This window comes from Poeciliopsis prolifica, unplaced genomic scaffold, assembly GCF_027474105.1.
Source record: "Poeciliopsis prolifica strain line A6 unplaced genomic scaffold, Auburn_PproV2 SCAFFOLD040, whole genome shotgun sequence".
In the NCBI taxonomy this organism is placed as follows: domain Eukaryota; kingdom Metazoa; phylum Chordata; class Actinopteri; order Cyprinodontiformes; family Poeciliidae; genus Poeciliopsis; species Poeciliopsis prolifica.
In genome coordinates this window covers 5299665-5325182 of record NW_026562415.1, presented here as the reverse complement: position 1 = coordinate 5325182, position 25518 = coordinate 5299665, and the positions used below count along the sequence as shown (strand labels likewise).

The following is a 25518-nucleotide window of genomic DNA, read 5'->3' as shown; positions in this document are numbered from 1 at the left end:
GTGTCTGTCACATAAAATCCCACAGAAATGCATCAAAGTCGCATAAAGCGACAAAATGGAAATGAGTTCAAGCATTGCAAAACACTTTCGTGAGTCCCTGTATGTGATAGCGAGGAGATGTTGCTTATGCAAATGAACTTGAATTATTATTTCACAGGAATGAGTTGACAGTAATGTCCAAATATTAGCCCACAATGAAGGACAAAATATGCAAAAAAAGTTAAAAAAATGACGATAATATCACACACACAAAGTCGGGCGCATGCATGCAAACGAGCAGATGCAACAGAAATCCAGAAACAGACGAACAGAATGAAGAAAGCCCATCGACAGATGTGGTGAGAGTGAAGATCAAAGTGAAAGTGTTTACTACTTACCTTTTCATGTAACTACTCTACTTGATTTAAACTGCTCTGATGTAAAACTCCATATCGCAGATTTCCTAATACTAATGTTCAAAACCAACTAGAAATCAAAGACGAGACTAAATTTTTAGTTGTGTCTAATTTGTGTTTCTTTTGCTTTTTCAGTAACTCACATGCTATTGAAGAGTTCCCTGTAGGTTTCGTCTCCTTTACCCTCAGACATCAGACTGTCCAGTTTATCAATCAGCTTGGCCTCAACCTGGGAGGAGGAAAAAAACAAAAAGAAAAGGAAGATATTCAGCCAATTCAGCAACATTGATCACATATAAAAAACAAACAAAAAACCCTGCCAGCTCTAAAAAACCTAATAGCTTTAATTCAGATGTTAAATTGTTGCGTCTTAAAGAGAAAAAGCTAAAAAGCAAACAGAATATTTGTCTATTATCAGTAGAGTTGCATGCAGATTGGTGTCCCTGATTTTCTTAAAAATGTTAAGGGAGTAAAGACCTCTTAGTAAATCAATGTAATCTTAACGTTTCTTAGGGTTGTAGGATTTAATACTCCGATAAAATCCGCCTCTTCTTTCATTGAAGAACCCTTCATCTTCCACATTTTAAATCCGCCTTTGTACGGATGCTTCTCATCTCCTCAGAGTTTACAAATGGAGATTTTAGGCGGGCGATGAAAGTCTCCCACCTGCTTGAAATTGCCGCTGCGCCTCTGCTCCCAGTCCATCATGTCATGGAAGATTGGGATCATGACGTTCCTCAGGTCAGGTTGGGGCACCAGGGTCACCTCCAGGAACGGACCAATCATGGCCGGGATGAAGTTCAGCTTGTGTTCCCCTACGACCAAGACAAAGTTCGAGACACGGTTTCGACTTTTGATTGACTCGTGAACATTTGTACCTGATATGACAATAAAATTGTTCTTTTAAACTGATATGGCATATTTATGAAGTGATATGAATGTATTTTAAAGACTTAACTTTAGCTAAATTTGTCATCTACTTATGTTTACGTACCATCATAATCAGTAAGACTAAGAATTTATTTCTGTATCTTTCAATGAGCATGGCTGATGGATAATGAAGCTATGCTTTACTTAAAAATAAGTGTTTTATTCACAAATTTTCCTTCCACTAGACTTTCCACAAATTTGCCTGGATACATTACTTTGTGTATCAATGAAGGTGAACCCTTTTATGTCTTTATCTTCACTGAATGATCAGAGATTATAGGCCATAGCATAAGCAGCATTTGAGATGCATTTTAAGTTCTTCTCAAATTGTGAAAATATACATTTAAAAAAAGAAAAAAGTTTGACTTTGAAAATGTAAATATATGACTTATATGGGTTACTAGATTAAAGTGAAGACCAGTTAAACAAATAAATAAATAAAACCACATGTATGAACTCCAGCCTTAGTGCGTCTGTCTCACACATATGTAATAATTTCCACCATTGGATTCAGTTTACCTAAATTCTGCCACATGCTGAAGATCTCACAGCCCATCATCACTCTCATGTCTCCATACCTGTATAAGAAAGAAAAATTGTCATCAGGAATGCTGATGTCATCTTTGCTGATGACATGCAAAGATTAAATGGTTCATGCAGTAAAAACTAAACCGATTTTCAATAGTCTGAGTCAATTTGCAGCAGCTGACACTCACTTCTCCAGAATCTTCTTCCTCTTCGAGGGCGAGAAGGACTCAAGCTGAAGACAAGGCTGGTTGATGAATATCACAGACAGGTAGAAATACGAGTCCCAAACCTGGAAAATCGCACAGACCAAGCTTTATTTTAAAAAGGAGCATTTCATAGAATTTTGAGAGACAAATTTGGCATTTGTTCCACAAAAATTTCCATTCATTTTAATTCTTCCTGTCTGATCTGCTTTCGCTTTTAACCCAACATGTTACTAGTGATTGTCAAATAACCAGGGGCATAGGTCCCTTAACATCCTGGAGATGTTCAAAGATGGGATTCTAACAGCTGTACCTTGTAATCAAACTTGTCGTTGAGGAAATTCTTCCTAAGGGCATCAGAAAGGTAGAGGACGGTCGTGATGATAACGCTGAAAGGAAAGGGCAGGCATTTTATTGACTGTTCATATCTGGAAGGCACTTGTTAAAAACACTGAAATGTTAGCAAAAAATCTGCTGAGAAAGAACAGCAACAATAAAAACTCTTGCAATCATGCCTTTATAATCTCATGTTCTATTTGTGGTCTTACTTGTTCGTGACGAGTCGCATCACGGTCCAGTCTTTGGGAAACATTTCCGGTCTGATTAGGATTCTGAAGACTGTGAAGACGTGAAGCAGGAAGTCCTGCAAAATGAACCCACAGATGGAGTCAGACGACACTTAGAGGCAGTTTTCATATTCATGTGTACACGTTTTAGAAAGCATTGACTTTCATCTACTGCAGTCTTATAATAAAGGTGTTTTATTTATGCTTCATGTTTAAAAAAAAAAGCCTTAAATCCAATAATTGCTTTTGCACACATCAGCAATACATCAGCAGTTTTGTATGAAGAGGAAATGATAAAATATGGATCTCAGGGTGATTACAAGTCACCTGCAGGCATTGGCTGAAATGCATGTCCTCAACCTCAAATTGAGCTATGCTCCATTTAGTTTGTTTTGCTAGTGAGATAAGTTGAAAATACTGAATAAAAAATTATGTCCAGTGCTGAAAGAATATTGATTTATTCAGAAAGTATTTTCATATATTTATTAAGTGATTATATATATATATATATATATATATATATATATATATATATATATATATATATATATTATATATATATATATATATAGCGGCCTTACCCTCAGGTCGTCTTTGCTGTTGAATGCCTGCAGCAGCTTCTGGTAGTGTTTGTCACTCATGTGTCTCAGGAGTGCCAACAAACACGCCACAAACTCACCCTGACAGAATAAATGCAAAGGAATACATTTTAGGTTAGGGAACATTAAAAGTGGATAAACTGCAGAGTCTAATTGTCCTGTTTCTTGTTTTTTATTTTTTATGTTTGCCTTGTTTTTCTTTATTTGACATTTTCAGGACATGTTAGACATCCAGGTAACAGCCTGCAAACAGCTAATCCAACATGATGGCTGTCTCAATGGGAAAGTCTTCCACTTATACTAAAGGTTCTATTATCACTTAGTAAAAATTATTACCAACAACATCTCCACTCCCCATCTCAATTACTGCCTGTAATAGTAATAATGTTGGTGGAGTGATAGCCGCAACTCAATTTAACATCCCTTAATGACGCTTGGATATTTTGCACGGAGCCAAAGCTATTAGGATGAGCACACACACCCAACACACATACACATACAGTGACATCCTGAAACTGCAGTCTCATGGCAGGCCCAGCGGGTTGGGGCCGGTTGCTGATTTCCAGGATGGTCTTCAGCAGCACTTCCAGCAGGCTTTCCACTATTAGCTCCACTTCCTCTGACACAGCAGGCTCCTAAACAGCAGAGAAATCAAACATTTTTAACAGGAGACACTTACCAGCATCCACATTCGCCAAACAAAGCAGAAAAAACATTTTACCATTATTTGAGTGAAGAATAGGGGGGAAAAAAGACACTTAGTGACTCCATTGTGGCATTTTTCTGCTTTAATAAGCTTTGGAAAGCTTTTTTTTTTTTATAACCTACCCATCCTTCGTACTATACTGAGTGCCAAGATAAACTCAGCTCCTTGTCTGGTCTCGATTGTCACAGTGCCAGTTGTTTAAAAAATTGCTAATACTGTAAATCTGATCAAGTTCAGCAGAGATTCTGTTTCCTATTCTCAACTTCTACAAACTATAACGACATATGTTACCAGAACATGTACACTTCGTCTTCTGTTCTGAACATTAGGTAGAATCATTAGCATGATTAGATTAGTAATCAGATGCAGCTGTTAGGGTCACATTAGTTATTCAATTAACTTTTTTAGAGCAGGTTCCATGGGGCAGCGCTGGGCAGTTCACCTGCAGGACGAGGAACACTTTCAGAGATAGAAATGTGCACATTTGGAAGGGAGAGGATGGAAGAACCATCATGTTTAAGGATAAAAAATACAACCTAAACCATAAAAAGGTTCCATCGTTCTGTGACATGAAGTCCAGACTTGACATATTTTTATCTCAATTTAAAAAAAAAAAATAAAGGCACACAAACACTATCATCGGATGAAAAGGCTTGTTAATTAGCAATGATCCACACCCTGAACAGGAGAAAGTTTACAGGACATTATTTGCGGTCAATATCCCTGGAGCGTCCAGACAATGTTCAGAACTGAGGAAGTCTTTTGTTTAGGATATAAAATGTCATCAAGAAACAGGATAAATAATCCAGTTCCCTTCTATTTTACCTCTTAGGACTAATTATTTAATAGAAAAAAAATGTTCTTGGCATTAGATACTGTTTTAACAACTGCATTAGAGTACCCAGTTTAAAAATATGAATATTTACTTTTACTTTTTCGTACGTGATATTAAGCTAATAAATGATTTGGATGCACCTTAGTACTCTTAGTCACACAGCTCTGGAGGCCTTTTTCTAAATGTGTTTGATTTCAGTTTCAAATATAAAAAAGATAGGCTCACAAAAGTAAGTAAAATATAATATAACTCAAAACAAAGCAGTTCACCTCCCTTCCTGCTTTTCTCTCCACCTGACAAAACATACAGGTTTTGGACTGATAATGAGAAGCTGCCAACTCTGTCGCCTCCCTTTAAATATGGTGCCAATCTGAGCAGCGTCTGTCCTTCTAGGAGCCTTTGCCATTAACTGCCCTTCTGGCAAAAATCTGTGCAATCCAGATCCTTAACACACACATGCACACACGCTAATCGGACAGATGGAAAAGCTCAAAGTCACTTCAACAGCCCCACTGCTAAATTGACCAGCCTCATTAGTGAGCCGCACACCTGCCAATGTCCGTGTTGCCACCACTAATTGACAGCGCGCAAACAAACAAAGCAGTCTGGCTTGTGGACCGTTTTGCCAGGGAGGCAGCTTCACGAAATCAATCTTACAGCTGCAAAACCGCCTACGCTCGGCTTCAATTACATCCGGAGATGCCGCTAACTTTGACCGACGCGACCAGCCGCAGCTCAAGACAGCCCAACGCGTCATTTTGGTAACCGGTTAACTATTTGTACTCACCACGGTGCCGTTGTCCTCCTTCTTAATGAGGGACAGCATGGTGGTGAAGATGCGCGCACACATGACCAGATCTCTCTGCTCCTGCAGGCAGGTGTGCAGCACCCGCAGCACCACAGGTAGCAGGATGCATCGGGACTCTGTAAAACAGAACAAAAAATGACATAATTGCACTCAATTATTCTTATTTAGTTATCTTTACATTTCCTTTTGAAAGGTTATAAAATTAAAGCTAAGTGAGGCTAATTTGGAGTTAAATTGGAATCTTAAGGGGTTTTTAATAGCTTTTTTCTAAGCAAAACATAAGTATTTGATGTAATACTTTTTTTTTCAGTGAAGCTTAAAAAAAAGTTTAAATTTACTATTGCATGATATACTTTGTTACCGTTACAATGTCTTGTGATACCATTCTATCAGATAAAGTACCAAAATATGTAGCAAAATTTCGTGTTTTGAAATTTCTCTCACACAAAATCCCTCAATTTTAATTTGGCTATTTAATGCATGAAATACAGGCCAAGTTTTTCTTCAATTACACAAACGAATAAGCCATTGAGCGATAGGAATAATAAATATTCAAAAATAAAGAAAAAAAAATGCTCTCCCTATATTTCTGGTATTTAGCAAATAGAAATAACGTAAGAACAAACAAAAGAAACCATTTTAGTCTGATTTAACTTCAGAGTGAAAAGTCTTTTTTAGGTGTGTGAAAATACCTGACATCACTTTCCAAATTTAGACTTTTAGACAAACATTATTATAAAACTTCATTTTAAAATTGTGCAGCTTGGATATCAAGCTGTTTCAAGAAGTCTATGCAAAAATCAAGCACTTTACAAACCTTAAAATTGAAATTCAAACTCTTATAAATGTTTTTGTGTTTTCCGTCTTACTACGTATTCTATTAAGTGTCATAAATATCCAGAAAAGTGGCTTTTTGTGATTCTGGCTAGTCTAGTCTAGTCCATCCAGATTAGTAATATTAAGGGAAAACATTCCCACAGCATTCCGCTGCACGTAATAGTTATAATAATATCACTCATTGGTTTGCAATCTTCCCCTTAACTACTCCAAACAAACTCTTGTAGGCTGCGTTTATACAACCGTCTATCCACAACTGAATAAAACTCAGGAGCCTCACCTGGGTTAATGTAAAGCTGGCTTTCCACCGTCTTGGAGATGCACTGCAGCTTGACCGCCTCCAGGGGGCTGTCGGCCTGGACCACGGTGGGCAGGCTTGCCAGCGTCTCCCTGACGAACCCGGCCACGTCCCGCACGGTGAAGAACTTCAGCAGTTCGCTGTAGATTGCCGGGAACGTCCGCAGGAACACCGCCTGGGCAGAGGGAGACGGGGAACGCTCGGTTATAAACGAGCAACATCCATTACGACTAAAATGATTAGACTTATATACCAACATTAGATTAAAAAGAAGCTTTCGCTGAAGCGCACGCATGGGTTTCTCACATAATATTATCACTGTGCATTCAATGAATCTTTGCCTAAATCAGAGCTGCGTACAGCAAAACTAATTTGCAGAGAAAGCCAATGGAGGCACATTCAGCGGATTGATTACACCAGGTTTTCTTTTTTGCAAATTACCGTCACAGTGATTCCTGCAGCTGTAAAGCAGGAAGAATCTGAGGAGATTATTTTTTCTGTCCACACTCCTCTGGCAGAATATGAAGTGCATTGAATTGTTCTAATTGTTTAACCAGAATTAGAGAGCAGACAAAAGATCAAAACAAGCAACGCAACACAAACACCCAGAAATAATTTCTCTGACAACAGCGCTTAGCCGCGCAGCATTTGCTCCCACTGTGCAATTAGGATTATCTTTGGCATCTATAACTTGCTTATTTTGGTCTTGGTTGAAATGCGCAAAAGCAGCCTCCTCGCAGCACGGACCTCCCACCGGAAAAAGAAAAGAATACTGTCACAGAAATTCCCAACTCTCGACTCCGTGCCCCTCTGGCAGCGTGAAATTCAATCGCAGACAAATTCTCAACCCGTCACAACAGCATTAGCATCCTCTACGAAGAAAACGCGATTTGGTGCATCAGGCGGAGAGAGGCACGTCTCTGATGAGTTTTTTTTTTTTTTCTAACCTCGTTGCATGTTTTAGCACACCAACACAGCTCTGGATACACACACACACGTGCACGCACACCTGCGTCTGGGTGACTGGACTGATGCCTTTGCTCTCCTGGGAGAGGAAGAAGCGGATGGACATGAAGAGCTCCAGGATGCAGGCTCTGAACTCCTCCTCATTCTGGCCTCCGGTGGCCAAAGAGAAGAGCCGGCGAGACTGGATGATGTACTTGAAGATGTAGTCGCTGGCCTGGAGGACAGAGAGACGCGAATCAGTTTCTGTTTGTTGGTTAAATAGAAGAGTCTGAGCAGGTTTTGCATGTAAAGCTTTCAAAGTAAAGCAAAAAAAAGGAACTCTTTAGCAGTGATGTACTTAATATAGTCCTGCAGACACACAAAAGTACACTTTTGTTTAACTTTGTGTTTTGGAATACTTGATGTCAAATTCAAACTTTTAGGAACCTGCTAAAAGCAGAAAGTCATCATCTACTGAAATAACCCTCATTTCACGATGATTATTGGTGGCATCACAAAGCACAGCACCAGCTGATTACTCATGTGGTGTGGGGCTGCAGACTTGTCTGCGATGTATATGCCCCATTTACTATTCAGCGACAGAGACAGGTCTGCAGTACATTTCTGCATGCGTCATTAAAATAAAATTATGAGGATCCCCAGCACCAGAGGCTCTGGGTTTCTGCTGATTAAACCTTCTTGCAGCATGACTGACGGAGGGGTCGAAGGAGACGGGGCGGATGCGAGAGCAAAAGCTCGAGAGGGAAATCCGTTTCTGTCTTACAAACATTCTTGGAAAAAAAAAATAAATGGAAAAAATTTCAGGTTACCTTCATGTATGCCTCACCTTCAGCACCTGCTGTATGTGATCCTGGTGCTCTGCCTCGACAATGCGATCCACGTACCACTTCAGCACTTTGATCAGGTCCCTGGAGAAGACAGAGAAGCACACACACACACAACAGCTCAATCCCCGTTTACCTCCATATGCATCTCAGCCCGGCTGGAAAACCCTCCCCCCAGAAAACAGCAACCCACAGTCGATGAGGCAATGCGGTGGTTTAACGTGTAACCCCGTTGCACCTGTTTCGTCAAGGTGGATGAAATTGATCATGCAGCCGAGAGTAATGATGGAAATATAAATGATGAATCCCATGAAGTAAATATTGCTTCAATATTTACTTCATGATTTTTAACCATATTGCGTGGTATGGTTAAAAATCTACTCCAGGTAGTGGTGTGTTTTTAATGAGGGTAAAGCTGTCACAACCTCAGACTTTCTGAATTTTAATAATATTTTATGTGGTAGGACAACACAAAGGAGCAGATAAGTTAAAGGAAAATGACGTGTTTTGTTTACTTTGATAGCCATAAGTGTTGAACTTAAGAAACTTCACAGTCCGCCTGATATACCGGTCGAGGCGAATATTAATCAGAGAAGTGGAAAAGAGGTTCATGGTAACTGGTGGGACTGCAGAGGTCCACATAGTTCTCAAAAACTTTAAATATCCGGGCTTCATGGAAAAGTGGCAAAATGCTGGGAAATTCTGGGAAAAAAAACCCAGATGGAGGCTGCAGAAGGCGCAGAGTTTTACTTTAAAGCGGGACAGTGACCCTTAACATCCAGCCAGCGCTACAGTGAAATGGTTTAGATCAAACCACATCCATGTCTTTTGAATAAAGTCCACATAGATTTGTGGTGGTAAATTTGAAGAAAAATTCAATGAGCAAAGTTTTTTGTCTGCAGAAGCAGCAGGTGCAAATGAAACAAAAGCTATAAAGCGAGAGCTTATAGGTAGATGCAGTATAGGCACATGCGAACCAAAAGAAAAAGGAACACGTAAAACAAAACAGCAGTTTGTGAGGTTCTTTTGTGCTTTTGTGAAACATGAGAGGCACAATTCGATAATTCTCATTCCACCAGCCAGGTGGCACCATGAGCATTGTGTTCCTTCCTCAAAGCACCACGTTGCATAGAGCCGCTTCTTGCTAGTGGCGTAGGCCGGCTGCTGTGATGCATTCAAATACAATAAGTGGGAAAGGCTGCAGGGCTCACGCACTCGCTTACACGTGAGCGAATCGGAGAGGGAGGCTTTACAGACCTGTAGGACAACGCTCCGGCAAAGTGACTCTCAATGTAGGTGTCCATCACCGGCTTGAAGTGCTGGAATTTACTGTCCTGAAGGAGGTTGATGATATGAACCTGGAGATTAGGAGAAGATACACATCAGGAAGGAGGATCCCAGTCTGAAGTGCCTTGCAAGTGGTATTTAACAATCCCAAATGTTGAAATTTCTCATAGGATTGTATGTGAGAGAACATAGTTGTAAAGAAAAAGAGAGTTTTATAATTTCTTGACAAATAAGAGAAAGTGAGACATATTCAGCTCCCTTGATCTGAATAAAATTCATTGCCAACAACTGTTTAATAATAATTACCAGAAATATGAATAAAGTCAACTTTTATGTAATTTTATCTTAATAGAAGATACAGAAAGTTTGTTAAATTTCTTTACAATTACAGCTGCAAGTCACTGATACCCAAGCTAAAAGCTAGCCATTTTGTTTTGGAGTAGTACAGTGATTTAATTTAAATATGAATGGACACAAAGGTCAGATTTTTATTTGAAATGCATTTCTGAAAATGATTTCATCTCCACTTCACAATTATGCAGAACCTTAAGTCACAGAAAACCTTAAGAACCTTAAGAAAATAAGCAAATTGCTGCAATTGTAAAGATGAAAAATAGAACTTCATCCTGTAGCATCGTGTAAAAAAAACTAAAATAATCCATCATATGAGACTTTCACTGGCCAAACCTCTCAATATTCTCAGAGATGATCTCAAAAGCACAGAAAAAAAAACCTTGAGAATGACAGCTCAACAGGCTTTTTCATCATTAGACAAGGTGCAGAGAGAGAGTGTGTGTTCATGTCTCAGTGTGAGATTGATGGGCAGAGAGACAGAAGCAGAAACCCAGAGATCGATCTCCCGCCTCCGCTCGGTAAAAGCTCGAGCACGCCGGGATTGGTTTAGGGAGCTGTGAAGCGTTACATCACTATTTTTTTCTTTTCTCCCCGCAAGTTTCTTTACTTGTCGCTATTGTAGATTGAGAAAGACAAAAAAAAACAAAAAAAAGCAATGTACTCACAAGTGAATCAAACACCTTGAGGCTGTATCTCTGGGAGCTCTCGTCCAGAATGCCAAAGAGAGTGTCCAAGGTGTCCTGGAGAAACTGACAGAAGAAGCGACGCAAAAGCCTTCAGCGTCCAGGACGAACTCGACTGATTGAAATCAAACGAGAAGCAGAGAACATACTTTGACGATCTCCGAGCCGTCTATCTCTTTCAGTTTCGAGAGGCTGTCGTTGATTCTTTCGGGGTGGGCTCGCCACTTCAACAGGTCCAGCATGTCGCCTGTAAGGAAAGAAAAAAAAATCTGGAGTCACAAGAAATAAAACCACAGCACACATCTTGTTTATAAGAGAAGAAAAGCACCAAGTGGAGGCAAAATTCAACTCTGCTCTCGTAGCCTCGTCCAATTACAGCCCCTAAACACCACCGAATCCAAATAAATGACAACACTCTCTAGTGCGGCGGGATGAAGGAGATAAAGAGTCATTTTCCCCCAAGTGAGGGTCCCCAGACGCTTGAATGAATAAAACATAAGCGTTAAAAAGAAAGCCTTTCAATTGTCTCTTCGGTTTTCTAAGGCATATCTTTTTGCCACTGTGTGGAAAATCGCAACAAACGCTGCCACTTCTCGTCTACAAACGTCCCCGATGTTTGTGTATTTGTTGTTTAGCCCGTCAGCAATGTTTCTACAACCAGTCAGCTGAAAACAGCTATTTATTTCTGCAGCAACTCGAATACTGTCACGTCTTTATTTCATGACGTAAAAAGGGGCTTCCACTCTGCCCGACGGGGGAAACATTTAGATTTGTGAGTTCATTGTACATAAAAGTTGTGTGCAGGCTGCTTTCCCTGCAGCAGGCAGGATGCACATTGCTGTACAAGCTTATGTAGCTTAAGGGAAAGACATCCATCTATTGTAAACACTGTGGTGGATTTAATGTCGACTGTATCCGTTCACACTGAGCACAAAAGACAGATGTTAGCCGTTATTCTCTCACCTAGTTGCAGATACAAACACCCAGTTTCCTTCCTTAATATTTACACACTTGCATTTGAATAATTTTGATGGTGCCATTTCCTTTCTTCCGAGCCACTTATTTCAGGAAGTGAAACACATTAAATAATTACAAATAGGATAAAATATATCAAGCCTTCTTTTTTTTTTTTTTTTGGTCATTTTGATGATTATGTCTTACAAATGATACAACCCCCCACAAATTCTGTCTGTCTGGCAATTAGAATACTGTAAAAATGGTAAATAATGGAAACCTGGGGTGTCACGCCCTGATCAGATAATTAACTCAAAAACCTGCAAAGGTTTCCTTGGCCTCTGATTAGTCAGATTGGCTCAGTCTGGGTAAATAGGCGGCCCAATGTGAACAAACAGAGCCTCAACAAACCGCTGAATCCAAACATGTTTAAAGAAAGTTAAGGTGAAGGAAAAAAATAGTTTCCCAGCAACAGGCTTTTAACTATGACCCATTCAAGAATAGAAGAGAGTTTCACAAGGAGCGAACCGAGGCAGCACCAGGTGATTCAACAGCCACCGATCACAAGAACTGGACTGGTCCAAAGTTTTATTTTCAGACAAAAGAGTTTCATCAAAACTTTTGTTTTTAAAGTGATGATGCTTTCGGGGAGTTTTTCTGAAAACATTTACAAGTGAGGCTGCAAAAAATTGGCACCGACGTTGCACAAAAAAAAAAAAAAAATATTAGCAAACATTTTGTATAAAAGTTACAACTCTAACTTTTAGAGCGATGGCTCATGGAAGCTTAAATTGCTGTTTTTCTGACGGCTTGTATCGGCTTGATACGCTGCCACCCTAACGCCACCTTGGAACAACAACTGAAGCGACCAACTTATGCAATCTATGAAGCACTTTTCAGGAGGAAGCCTGTGAAATCAGGACCAAAAATGTAAAAAAAAAAAGAACGACTTCAACAACCTAGACTCATTCACCGTTTTGCGTGAGCTTGGTGGAACAGAGGAAGCTGGTGATCCAGAAGGACTCCTTGTTTCCTTTCAGTGTCAGACTGTTGGTCGGAAGGTTGGCTTTGGAGTACGGCAGCTTCAGGTAGCGCGAACAGTCCGCCAGGCTGGTGTTCTCGTCACACTGGAGACACAGAATAGTAAAACCCATGAGTTAAATGTAGCCATGTGGGTAAAGGTAAGCTACGCAACCGTCCAAACATGTTTCCAGACTTCACTTTCATTTTAGAAAAGCAATTTATGTTCAGTTTCCTACAAGAGAACATAGGATGAATTGAAAATCATATCTGATAATCTAGGGATGAATATTCCACTTTGTTCAGCCTTGGTGAGCTGTACAGCTGAGGCTGTTTGAGATCCAAAGCTTTCACTCAGTGTTGGACTGATTCTTCAGAGTCTATTTCAGGTCTAAGGAGAAACTAGGCCATGCCAGTTTTATTGGGCTTCTCTGCAACCGTCCATCTGGCATTACAATGCGCCTTCACCCCCTTAACGGTGTGAACAGGCAGAACTAGGGAAGTAGGCCTCGGAAATCGGAAGGGCACCAGGTCATGGGTGTATAACACTGAATCTTAACACTAAAGATCACGACAGTACAACAAAATCTGACTTTGTTTCTCTGTCTTTCTCAGGACTGGAGGTTGCCGTACACACCCTTTGCCTGCGGCTGAGGAAACCCAAGAAGTCTGCAAATATTTGCAGCTACAACTCAACGCAGCGCGCCTGTGGCTTTTTAAGCGAAGATACTTATTTAATTTGCATTTACCCTTTGACATGTCAACTCTGAAAAGCACGAAATGATGAGTTGATACACAAAATAAACGGGCAGAAGGATCTTTTCCACATGAGCAAGCGGATGAACACTGGCTCTGACTCGAGGTTAAATTTGACCTTAAAGAGGGCATTACTCATCGGCCTGCTGGAGGCAACGTGAGCCGCGTCTCCACCAGTGGCACAAACAGAAGGATAAAATAGAGAAGTACATCGTGCCTTCCAGAGGCGATGATTCATATAATATCAAACAGGGCGAATAACCCCCTTTGAAGTACTGTTAGCAACACTGATGCCAGCCAGCGAGAGATTTGACTTAGACCACAAGCTGCATTTTACTAATCAACAAAATACGACTAGAGGATACAAAAACAAAAAAACACTGCTAAATAAAACACATAGCCAAGAACAAAGATTGCTTGATGCTATGCTGCTCAGGCAAGGCTTTGGTAAGGAGGGGAAGCAGTTCTTACCTTATGGATAATGAGCTCATGGGTGCCATCTGGCAGAGTCCTGCCATCTTCCTGCATCAGAGGAACAAAGGAGTAGCCAAACAGTTTCTTCTCTCCTTTGTCTTTAGCTGTCAAGCAACAACAACACAGAGGCAAGATTACGAGCCCAAAATAGACAACAGAGGCCTGCAAAGTCAAGAAACAGAGAATTCACATGAAAAGAAAGAATCAGCACAAACTTCCAATTGTTTCTGAAACAATCTGACAGACCAGCTTTGCGAAAACTTGGTGAGGTCAGATCAGTTATTGATGCATCACCAACAACAATCGCTTCAGTACGCGAGTACGGTAGCGTCACGGCGAAATGGCGAGATGAGGAAATATAACAATAATATATACAGTATTTACGTACCACATGGATCACAAAAGCAGTTGGAACCTTTTAAAATGCTAATGTTCTAACTTCCTTCATCACCCAGCTGTGCTGCAGTCCTAACACCGGCTTGTATACAAACAGGAAGTAGTGAAGACTAGCATTGTTGCAATGTTTGGAGTCCCAATCGTTGCTAATTTGGTTTGAGCTGACCTGTCCTCACTCACAGCATGACCCCCTTAAAGAATGTCGCTTTGTTTTATTCACCACAAACTGTACATTTATTCAGTGGAAAGAAAATCCTACACTTAAAAGTATTTTTAACAAAATACATAGTGATATACTTATTAGCACCCTTATGAATATGGCATGACATTCTCCTAATGTTACTCTTGAAATGGTAAAGACAAGGTAGCTTGTCATTTATTTAATGTAAATGTGTGGCTTTAACATAAGTAGTCTCATGCTAATGCTTGTACATATTAGAAAGGGCTAAAAAAGTTTCCCAAATTGTTTGCCAGTTTTAAGAAGGATAATATAAGAACTGACATGAAACAATAATAACAAATCACCAATTAAGAACCATCTAATGTAATTAAGTAATTCATTTATATTGTGCTTCTTTGCCAGGCCGGTCCATAAGTGTGAATGTGTGCTGCATTCATCGGCGTTCAGCCAGGAAGCAGCTGTAGATATTTAGAGCCAGTCTTGTTTACTGCAAAACGCTTTTAGGGTAACAAATCATTTTTAGCTGTTCACACAAATTCATTCGGCAGCCCAGGAATTTTATAATGCTTTACAGACTTCCTCCTGACCCATATAGGAAGACAGAATTGGTCATAATTTAAATTTAGAGACTTTTGGGGTTTTACAGTGAATTTTGAGAAAGTAGAACATGAACGTTTTTCAAAGATTCATTCAAAAGAACTGCTCAAAAACCTGTTACTCAGAAAGATTGAATGACCTGCTAGATAGCTATTAATTCAGTACTTTCCCTCAAAAATGTACATTTTTTTAATTGAGTTGGTGAATAAAAATGTTGTAGTTTACTTAGATGTACCCGTTTAGGTCAGACATCAGAAGAAGATGTCTGCTAACCAGTTTTGCCCCAAGGTGTTTGTTATTATTTGGCCTTCAAACTTTGGTGTCACCACAGGTTTAAATTAGGATCCTTACAGGCAGCCTTTAGGAGGTAATAACAGCCCTGACAGAATTAATAAAGCTGTTATAGATACTATTACACAGCCACATGGCTGGCTGGCTTCAAAGCAATAGTCTTGTTCTGAGAAAAAGAGACAGTAACATTTCTTTGTTATCCAAAGTGAGATGGAATAAATTGGCGGTACATTTCTATCTCATTTGAAAACCAGAAGTTGGGCACACTATCATCATAGTAAGTAGACATGAAAGTAAATGAGGAAGGAAAAATATCCTGACAATGATCTGGAAGTACAAATACTGGAATCCTGGGGGCTGAAATCAAATTCCAGGCTTATCCAGACTGCAGGAGAACAGTTTGAAGAAATGTGTGGTTGCAATGCTACAAGTATTGAAGAAAACTGTTTCCCCTGCAATCCCTCCAGACAGGAAAGGAGCAAACCCGGCAAAGGAGGTGACATTCATTGCAACTGAAAGCTCAGGGAGACGTGCTCGCTTGACAGCGTCGCAGCTCGCTTACTGGAGCAATGGCGAAACTCGAAGCGGACGTGAGACCCTCGAAACATGTCGACGGGGATGGGCAGCTTGATCTGCTCCGCCCAGCGGGGGCTGTTGTTGTGGTACAGCACCAGAGAGTGGTACTCATCTGCGCCCGGCTCACCGGAGCCAGCAGCCACATAACCCTGAAAGACAAACAACAAAGAGAGTTTAGGGGGCGAACGGGGCGGCGTAGTAAAGACATGGAGTTACGTGGACAAGCTTTATGTGCACATTTATGTGCTTTCGAGGGTTGTGGCTGCAGTGACAGGGTTTATATTTGACTCCATTTTCTCTCCAAGGCTGCGGCGGTGGAGGAAACCGCAGGAGCAGAATGTCACATTACAGAAACAGAACGGGGCAGCACATCTGACACACACACTCTGCTCCCATCTGGATGAGTCACTTTTAATCCGACAGCTAAAAAAACCTTGTGACAAAAACAACACAAGACAAAAGTAAAGGTGTTTTTTTTCACCTTTAGGATTTGTCCATCGGCGTCCAGCACGTTAACCGTAATCTCCACGTTCCTGGCGACGCTCTTGCCGCCCTTCTCGAACTCCCCCTTCTCCAGCGTCATGTAAAGGTCGTTCCTCATCTCGCCTGCAGGAACGGGAGAGCACGAGAGGCCTCGACGTGTTAAACAGGCACATGGTCTACACAGCATTATCAGGGAGATCTTTGTGTGATATCTCCCTGCAGACTCTCACAAGCAGCAGGAGTGGAGAGCATTTACGCTAGCTGTATTTAATGATGTGTTGCATGCTGCCCATGGTGATGACATTTAGATCTCTTAAATATCAGCTTCAGATGTATTTAAAGAAAAAGGAGAAGTGTTCACTTCGGAAAATTTGGTATGAAATCACTTCCAGCACAGAGACTTTTGGTTTGACTCAGAATTCCAAGACACAAACATTTCTTTTTCTTTTTTTTTTTTTTGCCTTATTGAAAATGTTCCCGTTTATTTAATCTTGTAAAGGCTTATTATCATTCCAATCTTTTCAGAAGGGTTTGTAACTACAGCTTCTGACTGCAACATTTTTTTATAAAAACACAAAAAATGCAACTCCACACCGGGGCAATGCAAAAATTTAGGCTGATGACTCGTAAGCTGGATTTGCTTTGTTGATTTATTGGTACTTCATGCCAATAAAGTACGATGGAGAATCTGTGGGCTTGTTTTGCCTCAAAAGGGCAAGAAAACTTGTCGAAGTATATGTCACTCTTTCAAAATACTGAGGCATGACAAATAAAAATCTTGTGTCATCTGACAAAAAACACAAAAAATGTCTTTCTTTCAAGAAAATAATGATTTAACTCAACACAGAAATGGTTTGTCGGGCACAAAATTAGGATTCTTCTCTGAGCCACTGATGCTCTTTTATCCTCAAATCTGCAAAGCGTGCAGATTAAGTGCCAGGAAATCCTTCCTTACTCTTCTGCAAAGTTTAGAGGCCGTCTTTGAAACTTCTGACATGTAAAAACATTATGAAGAGTGCGAGTGCAATCACAAGATCTCTACCACAGGGGTCAACATTGATTTTCTGTCCTCAACAACAGAAACCATAGCAACATGAGGTAGTCTATATGAACCCATACTGTATCCTTACACATAGAGAGAAATGCACTTGGAGCAGGAAGGCTTTGAGACATGGTGATATATGTTTTTTATGTTCGCAACAATAGGGGAAACTGGAAGCAGGAAATGGTGGAGGAGGCTGCCAAAGCAAAAAGGCGCTGTGGCTAGTGCAAAAGATAATGAGGAGGAATATGCAGTCGGTCAGATACAAATCTAGACTAGAAGCACTAGGAACAGGAGGAGAGGCTGTTTCCTTTGCCCAAGGGCTGACTTAAACATATGAAACAAGTGAGAGCACTTAAGGGTCTGCAGCCAGACAAAGACAATGAAGGAGATGGTGGGGATAAATCTGTATTAGTGAGGCCCTGGGGTATCACAGTCTGGTTTGTCTGACCTCTTATTAAAGAAAATCTTCATAAATGAAACTTCCCCCCCTTATTTTAAAGCTCAAACTGCACCTTCCGTAAATTGCTTCGCGTCCTGCATATGTAAAATTAACAGACGGGCACCTGTTTGGGTCCCTGTTAACAAAGTCAAGCGGATCTCCATTTGTTACCAAGGCGACGAGACCGCATCCAACTAAGCCTTGGGGTATTGGTGTGGGGCTTGTTCATTTAAAATGACGGTAATCGTCGAGAAACAATGTTTTCTCTTTTGTAGAGTCAAGAGAGAAGACATTTCAGCAGAAGGCCTTCAGATGTTAACGGTCGTCACACCCCCAAACCGACTAGCAGCTACAATTGTGCAGAGAAATGATCTTTTGGAGTCCAGATATAAGACATAGTTCTGTCTCTTTATGCTGACAGGTTCGATGTTACAAATGATACATCTGAGAAACTGACTGAGATCCACTGAACACAGCAAAGCACCAGATTTCCTGTTGCTGGCCCTCCATTACAAGTTTTCTGGCGTCTCCTGGCAGCTGTTCAAGAGGTTGTACTATAGTGTTTCTAAATAACTATATACACTACTGACAGTAAGTAGTTTTTGTGTTTTTAATGTCATATTTCTCCATCATGCTAAGAACCCTACAGTCATCTATTTATTTTTCCATCCCCATTTAAGGCTTCCCCTGTACACCCAGTACAGACTGGTCCTACTTCTTCTAATGAAGTCGTGATTCTGACAGTGATTTGTATTACGTGTTTTTTCTGTGAATATCTCTTGACCTGGAACAGGCAGCACACAACTTCAATGTCAATATGTCTGAGGTTAAGAGATCTGAAACCCAACATGATCAGTGGTTCAGTGAATGAACGGACTGCAACTGGTTTGAATTAGAAACTACTCCACCGATGTTGATTACAAAACAGAAAATAAAACAGTTTTATAGACATCTGTAGCTATGAACCAGCAAATGTATATTTCTGTGATAAGTAAAAGACCATATCATGTTAATGGTGAAATGGTTAGTGGATTAATTGGCTGTTAAATTAGCTCTGTCACCACATGAGCGTTGTGTTCAATGTACTATGAAATTATGTCTTCGTTTATGTGTGACTTTCTCTTGAACCAGGATCTTGAGGCTTTACTTAAAGTGGGACAAATGCCTTCTTAATTTTAGAGAAAAAGGGCATTTCGAAAGAAAGACATTTTTATTTTCAACACAGAACTGTTCCAACATTATATTTAATTTAAAAAAATAAGATAAAAATGTATATTGCTTCCATTCATAAAAATACTACATTTTTTTATACATCTCAACTTTCAAAGTTCAACTGTCTGGTAAGCAAAAATCCAGTATTTTACTTGATGAAATTGTCTCGTTTATATTACATTAAATGTAGACATTTTTCACATTTAGTAGTTTTCCATTGTCAAAAAGGCAAAAACTCTACATTACAAGACTTCGGTCATTCAAGTCAGTTACTGTATTTAAGGGCTCACCAACCTTTTGGAAACCGGGAGCTAATTGAGAGGTATAGAGTATAAGTAGGGCTACCAGTCTGATACACACCATAACCTAATGATTTATGTATTTTATACTGAGCTTTTGAAATATAAAAGCTAAGTGTACACACTTCAAGGATACTGTTGTGCAAAGCAAACAATGGCATCCTTGAAAAGAAGGCTAAAAAGTCTAGGAGGCTCTGGAAAGTCCTACCTGGCATAATGATGTCAGAGAAGCCCAGCTTCTTGGTGATGCACACCCCGCGGGTGAAGAGGCCCATGTACTCCCGCCTTAGTTGGTCCATGTCTCCATGGAGAAGCTGGAGAGCCACCGCCAAACCTTAAAATATGAGATAATGACAACATTCTTACAAAGCCACAGCATTGCCTCGGTTAGTTCCTCTCTATCGCTTTACCAAAGGCACTCGATGAAGAGCTCAAAAATAAAACACCGCCCAAGCGTCAAGATAATAAAAGATCACATTCTTGCAGTGAAGTGAAATACAAAAAGGACAAAGTTTTATTAGATAGATGACTATGAATATATATGTGTCAGCTGCTGCATTAACTTTATAGAGGGCAAGCAGACACCCACGTTTGGAAATAAACAGAAAAATACAAGCAGCCAGTGAGTCATCTGCATCCTTTCATTAGGAGGAAATCTTGCATGAAGGTAGCAGCCTCAAATCAATATCCCTTAGAACAACTCCACCTGTTGGCAAAGGTACAATAAAACCCGAGCTCGCATTCATAAAGCTTAAAACGTCATCTTTCTGATGTCCTTGTGAGTGCGCTTTTCTGTGATCGCGGTGAAGAGCAAGGGAGTCGTCTCAGAGAGAAGACGAGATAATGAAGGTAGTAATCTCTGCTGTGGATGCAATCTGGAGGAAATTGTGAGGTAGTCTAGAAATCATTAAGCAGGAGTCAAAGAGAGACAATGTGCTGGACAAGATTTCCAAGTTTTCCAACTGGCCCATCAACTAAACGTCACACAGAAAGACTTTTTAAGTGTTCGTACTGTGCCTGTGAAGTATGCCGTAACGCTGCATCTCTAATAATAAATTTTAGCTCGACTTTTCTTCACTTTATTTACGCCGTTATAAAACGAAGAACAAATCTAAATAAAGGAACATGAAATATCAAACAATGCAGTTTTAAGAGGCCATTTGAGGCTTTCTCAATTTTACCACCCTCCCAGTTTAGAAATATTTAAGAGGCCAGTGCGCACAAACGATGACAGAATATAATCAAACCAGAATGACATTTATTTTCAAAAGCCTAAAAATAAGATGTAGGTTCAAGCCTCTTAAAGCTGAATTATTTATTTTAAAAAATAATCTAAAAAATATCTATATTTTTTAATAATAAAAAATTATTATTATTTAAAATAATAATATTTTAAATAATATGAATAAAATAAATATTATTATTTAAAATAATGATATTTTAAATAATAATATTTTAACAAAAATTGTTACAAATTTTATTTTAACAATTTTTGGATGCTGTTGATTTAATAACAGCAAAGTGACAATGACAGTTGTTAAAAGTAAACATCTTTGGAAATTTAAAATATGCTTATATATCAAATAAATACCTTTTTTTGTATATTTTCCTAAAGTAATTAAATCAGGGAATGAAAACAAAATGTAAATGAGATATATATTAAATTTTATTTTTTTTTTACTAGATTTTTTTCTACATTAACTAATTTAAACTGCTACTGTGTCTCAATTAATATAGCCCAGCATCTGATTGGCTACGCTGCACAACAACTCAGTTGCAGACCAAACACCTTCCATAGGTCCACTGAATGATTTTACTTTGTTATAACAAAAATATGTAGTTCACATAAAATATTTATGTATTTATTTAAGATAAGAATGGATTTATTTATTTCACACATAAAGCACCAGCTATATAATAATTCTCACATTTTAAAATAGCGGTTTCAGGGCCTCCCTAAAGTATTGAATTGTGGCAAGTCTAGATTTCCATACAGTTGGGTGGCTGAATTATTTAAATTCTATGCTGCTGGTTGTGTTTAGATTTGAGATCCAAATGTCATGAGATGAACTTTCCTTGAAGTGAGATCATTTTTTATAAAAAAAATCAAGCTTGATTTAATATTGTTCCTATGTCTTGGGCCGCTATGTCAAAATTATATCTTATCTTAGCAGATGAGCTGCTCACCTCCAGTCTCAAATCCTCTGTGCACTGCAACATTTTCTATTGGAGCCGTTCTGGTCAGATCTTCCACTAGCAAAGACACACAACGTGTCTGTGACAGAAATGGCTGAGTCCATTAGTGGCATTAGAGCAGAGGTCACGGAGTATGATTGGAGAGTGAACCGAGGCAGGTTCCACAGTCAACGTGATGGAGAGACTTTCTGACCCCAGAACAGAGAGGAACAGATTGAGGCCACGTATTTTCCTCTCTCCGCTGTAGTATTTTATACTTTACTGGAGCACACTAATTAGAAATTGTGTAGGGGTAGTGGATGGAGAGTGTTCTTGACTCGTGCAAGAGAAATAAAGTACACAAGTTTTTATTTTACTTAAAAAGTTCTGGGCTTCCCCTATACACTGAGCCCAGGCCGAATGTTCTGTTTGCATGGATGTTCCAAAAATTACTTGTCGAGACGTGAGCATAAAAGACATTTGCCTGAAAGTTGTCTCCACCACCTAAATTAAAAATGTATTTACCTTTATCTACCTCATTGGCGAAACAAAGAGCACTTTTAAATTCCTGGGTAGGGTGCCAGGCTTCCAAGTTTCCAACCTACTGTACTAGCCAACCAGGAAAAAAAAAAATCTAATTTGTGTGTTATCCATATTGGCTGAGAACATCATAAAAGGAACTGCAGGAATCACTTGTCTCAGTTGGGAAAATAGCAAAGGGAATAAAAATGGCCTCCATGGGAAAGATCCAAGGTGAAAACCACAAACCATGAAGAAAATAAACCCACAAAAAGGAGTTTTTTGAAAGGTGTGCACCAATTACATTTGGTGAAAAATTCTGAGCACAAACTGTGCTAACAGTTCAGACATAGTGCAATGATCTGGACCTGCAGTGCTGGACAAATCTCTGTAATTTAGGGCAGCCACGAATTCTCCTGTCCACCACAAAAAAACTGAAGGAAACTCTCTAGGCATCAGGTTGTGACCTTAAGCTCAAGAGCTCTTGGATTATGATAAAGACCCAGATGGACACAAGTCCTGCTCTGATTGGCTACAGTAAATAAAAATAGAGTTGAATAGAGAAATGAATTTAAAAACCTTGTTGTCCATTTCATATTGTATAGATTAAAAAAGCAGAAAAAAAACTTGCAAAGTTGCAAATGAGGAAAAACGATATGTTAACATGACTTCCAGTCTTTTTCTATTCACAAACTCTTAAAGCTATTGCAGGGAACTAAGATTGCTATTGAGCTCGGTAGCTGTAGCCGAGGCTGATAAACACACCTTCAACCTTCGCTGTTCTCAGCCCACCCAAATTGCCTCTTCTCAGCTTTGAAAAAGAGAGAGAGAGAGAGAGAAAAAAAACACAAGACAAAACAAAAACAGAGTGCGTTGTCGCAGCCTCTTCTGTCGCTGCCTACACACGCGCATGCAAATGTGGGAGCTGAATTATCAGCCTGACTCACACGGAGCCAAATTCTTATGAAATCCCATTTATGGACCACAGAGTCCAAGTAAACAAAACCATCATTTCCAACTCGTCGAGCCCTTCTCTATAGTCCGTTGAATTCAATTACCTGAAAAGGGAACACGCACGCGGCCATGAAATGCGCAGGTAAAGAAACAGAAATCATCATTAGGGCTCATCATCGTAAGAAAAAAAAAGGAGCTTTTTTTTTTTTTTTTTACATAACTCCTTGAGTACTTTGTATTTTAGAGTAAAACTGTTGCCTCTTCCATGCTAATTGGTTGCCAGTGTGAGAGTTTGGGTAAACTGCCAGTCCAGGTCAAAAAGGGGAGAAACACAAACAAATATGTGCAAACATGCACAAATTATCTCACTCTGCTGCACACTTATTTCCCTCCTAGCCGACATGAAGAGTGATAAATGGTGCTCCCTATAGCATGCACAATGCACTCCAACCCCAGCATCTGTGTCCTCGCAGAACCAAACTGCAAATGAGACATTCCTAAATAATGAAGATAAAGGGCTGTATTTCTGCTTTTTTATGTTCACGCTGACATGTTACTCTTTCTTTAGTTTTCGAGCGCTGCCCCTTCAGGTCAAATCTGTTATTGTTGTATAACTATAACTCAGCTGCAATTATGTAATGCCCTCCAGAATTAGCACGCCTCAAAAAGACATGTAAAATGGTTTAAAGCTAATCTTGTACTCCAGTTGTGCAATCTCCCACTTAAATTTTTAGAAATTTATTATCATTATCCTATAGATAGTTTAACGACAAATAAAAGTTGCTAGCATAAAATAAGCTATGTACTAATTTGCTAATTATGTTGCAGCATCATCCTTTAAATAAAAAAAAGACTATATGAGGACTGGCACAAATTGGTAATCGCAAGTAAAGATGAAAAGGGTTAAACCAGGGGTGTCAAACTCATTTTTTGCCAAATCAAGAACATGAATGCTTTTAAAGTGCAAAATGTGCCAGAATGTATTGATAAAACCTGTTCACAAACCATTAAAATATTAATGAATTCTTAAAATGAAATATTATTGAACAATTATTCAGGATTTTTGTGATTCTTTTTGTGATTTTCTGCAATAAAAATCAAAGTGTTTGAGGTACTAATTTGGAAACATTTACGATATTTATTTATGACGGTCAATACAACTTTTTATTACTCGCTGTATAGGTCATGGACTATAATCTGACATCAATTAAGGCTGCTTCAACTGTTTAGCACAAGTAAGAAAGTCTTTGACAATTTTTGAGAAAAATCTACAATAAACTCCCAACTGGTGGCACCAATTGTTGGTTTTGAATTTCCACAATAATTGTCAAAAAACTGGAGGACCTGACTGACATTCGGTAGCAATCAGACAAAAACTGTACTGATTTGATTGATAACATAACATTTAATGTTTAGTCTAGAATCCAGAGTGCCACATAAAAAGATATGGCGGGCCAGATTTGGCCCACAGGCCTTGAGTTTGACACCTGCGGGTTAAACAATTCAATACTCTGTTGTCTTTGGGTGATGCTGATGGTTATTTTACATAAGGTATGACAATTTTCCACTCGTATCTGCAGGCATCAAGCAAAGCAGAGAAGCGCGCACACAATCATGGATTTAACAGTGTGGATACTGAACTGCGCAAGTTATCTCTTGATCATTTGATCCCATGGGAGAGGCTCTGCGATGTTAATAGGGCCAAGTCAGCATAAGTTACAGTGATGAGCAAATAAAGCCGATTTCTCCAAAGAAACTTGATTAAGATTGTGTTGGAAGTTGAGTATGAGATAAGAAATCAGCAGGAGGAGGAAGCTGTGACGAATTAAGTAAACGGGTGCTTAGCGTTCCAATTATTAGATAAGACTTTGGTTTTTGTTGTGCCTATAACTAAGAAATATAATAAGCTTTGCACACATTTGAATTCTTTTATGGTATTTACGTGTTGCTTTGAAAGCAGACTCTGCACAACGTGCTTAATGCCTCTTACTCATGTACATGCACACGCCTCAAGTGATAATTTATCATCTTAGACTTGCAATAAGTTCCCTCAACAAGTTATTGGTCTTCCGGGGGATTCTTGACATTCTGCTAACCACTTTTCCACAATTCCCCTGCTTACTGCCAACACTCCTTAATTACCACGCTGTTTTATTAGGTGAACAATGGTGTTTTCAGTCTCCATGCCAGCCATTAGATGCAGTATGAACACCAACCGGCTGTTTGGGAAACTAGAAACGTATAAATCAGAAATTTAATGTCTCAAGTTAAGGTCATGGTTTGGAAATGTATTAGTTAGTGCATGTCTGCGTACCAAATTTCTAACTT

The 25518-nt window shown here is 39.4% G+C and overlaps 1 protein-coding gene across 3 annotated transcripts in view; it reads right to left on the bottom strand.

The window, feature by feature from the left end:
• dock4b (dedicator of cytokinesis 4b) overlaps positions 1-25518 on the bottom strand; it is a 112602-nt gene that overhangs the window by 32641 nt on the left and 54443 nt on the right. For all 3 annotated transcript variants that reach the window (XM_055054692.1, XM_055054694.1, XM_055054693.1), the window contains exons 13-32: positions 19751-19876; positions 16546-16670; positions 16051-16213; positions 14021-14127; positions 12747-12900; positions 10969-11066; positions 10802-10885; positions 9753-9853; positions 8498-8579; positions 7715-7885; positions 6688-6880; positions 5550-5686; positions 3722-3856; positions 3204-3302; positions 2605-2699; positions 2370-2445; positions 2042-2142; positions 1845-1903; positions 1062-1210; positions 539-624 (exon numbers count right to left, since the gene is read on the bottom strand). In XM_055054692.1, the coding sequence (XP_054910667.1) occupies positions 539-624; positions 1062-1210; positions 1845-1903; positions 2042-2142; positions 2370-2445; positions 2605-2699; positions 3204-3302; positions 3722-3856; positions 5550-5686; positions 6688-6880; positions 7715-7885; positions 8498-8579; positions 9753-9853; positions 10802-10885; positions 10969-11066; positions 12747-12900; positions 14021-14127; positions 16051-16213; positions 16546-16670; positions 19751-19876 (2341 nt within the window). The remainder of the gene's footprint in view (positions 1-538; positions 625-1061; positions 1211-1844; positions 1904-2041; positions 2143-2369; positions 2446-2604; positions 2700-3203; positions 3303-3721; positions 3857-5549; positions 5687-6687; positions 6881-7714; positions 7886-8497; positions 8580-9752; positions 9854-10801; positions 10886-10968; positions 11067-12746; positions 12901-14020; positions 14128-16050; positions 16214-16545; positions 16671-19750; positions 19877-25518) is intronic.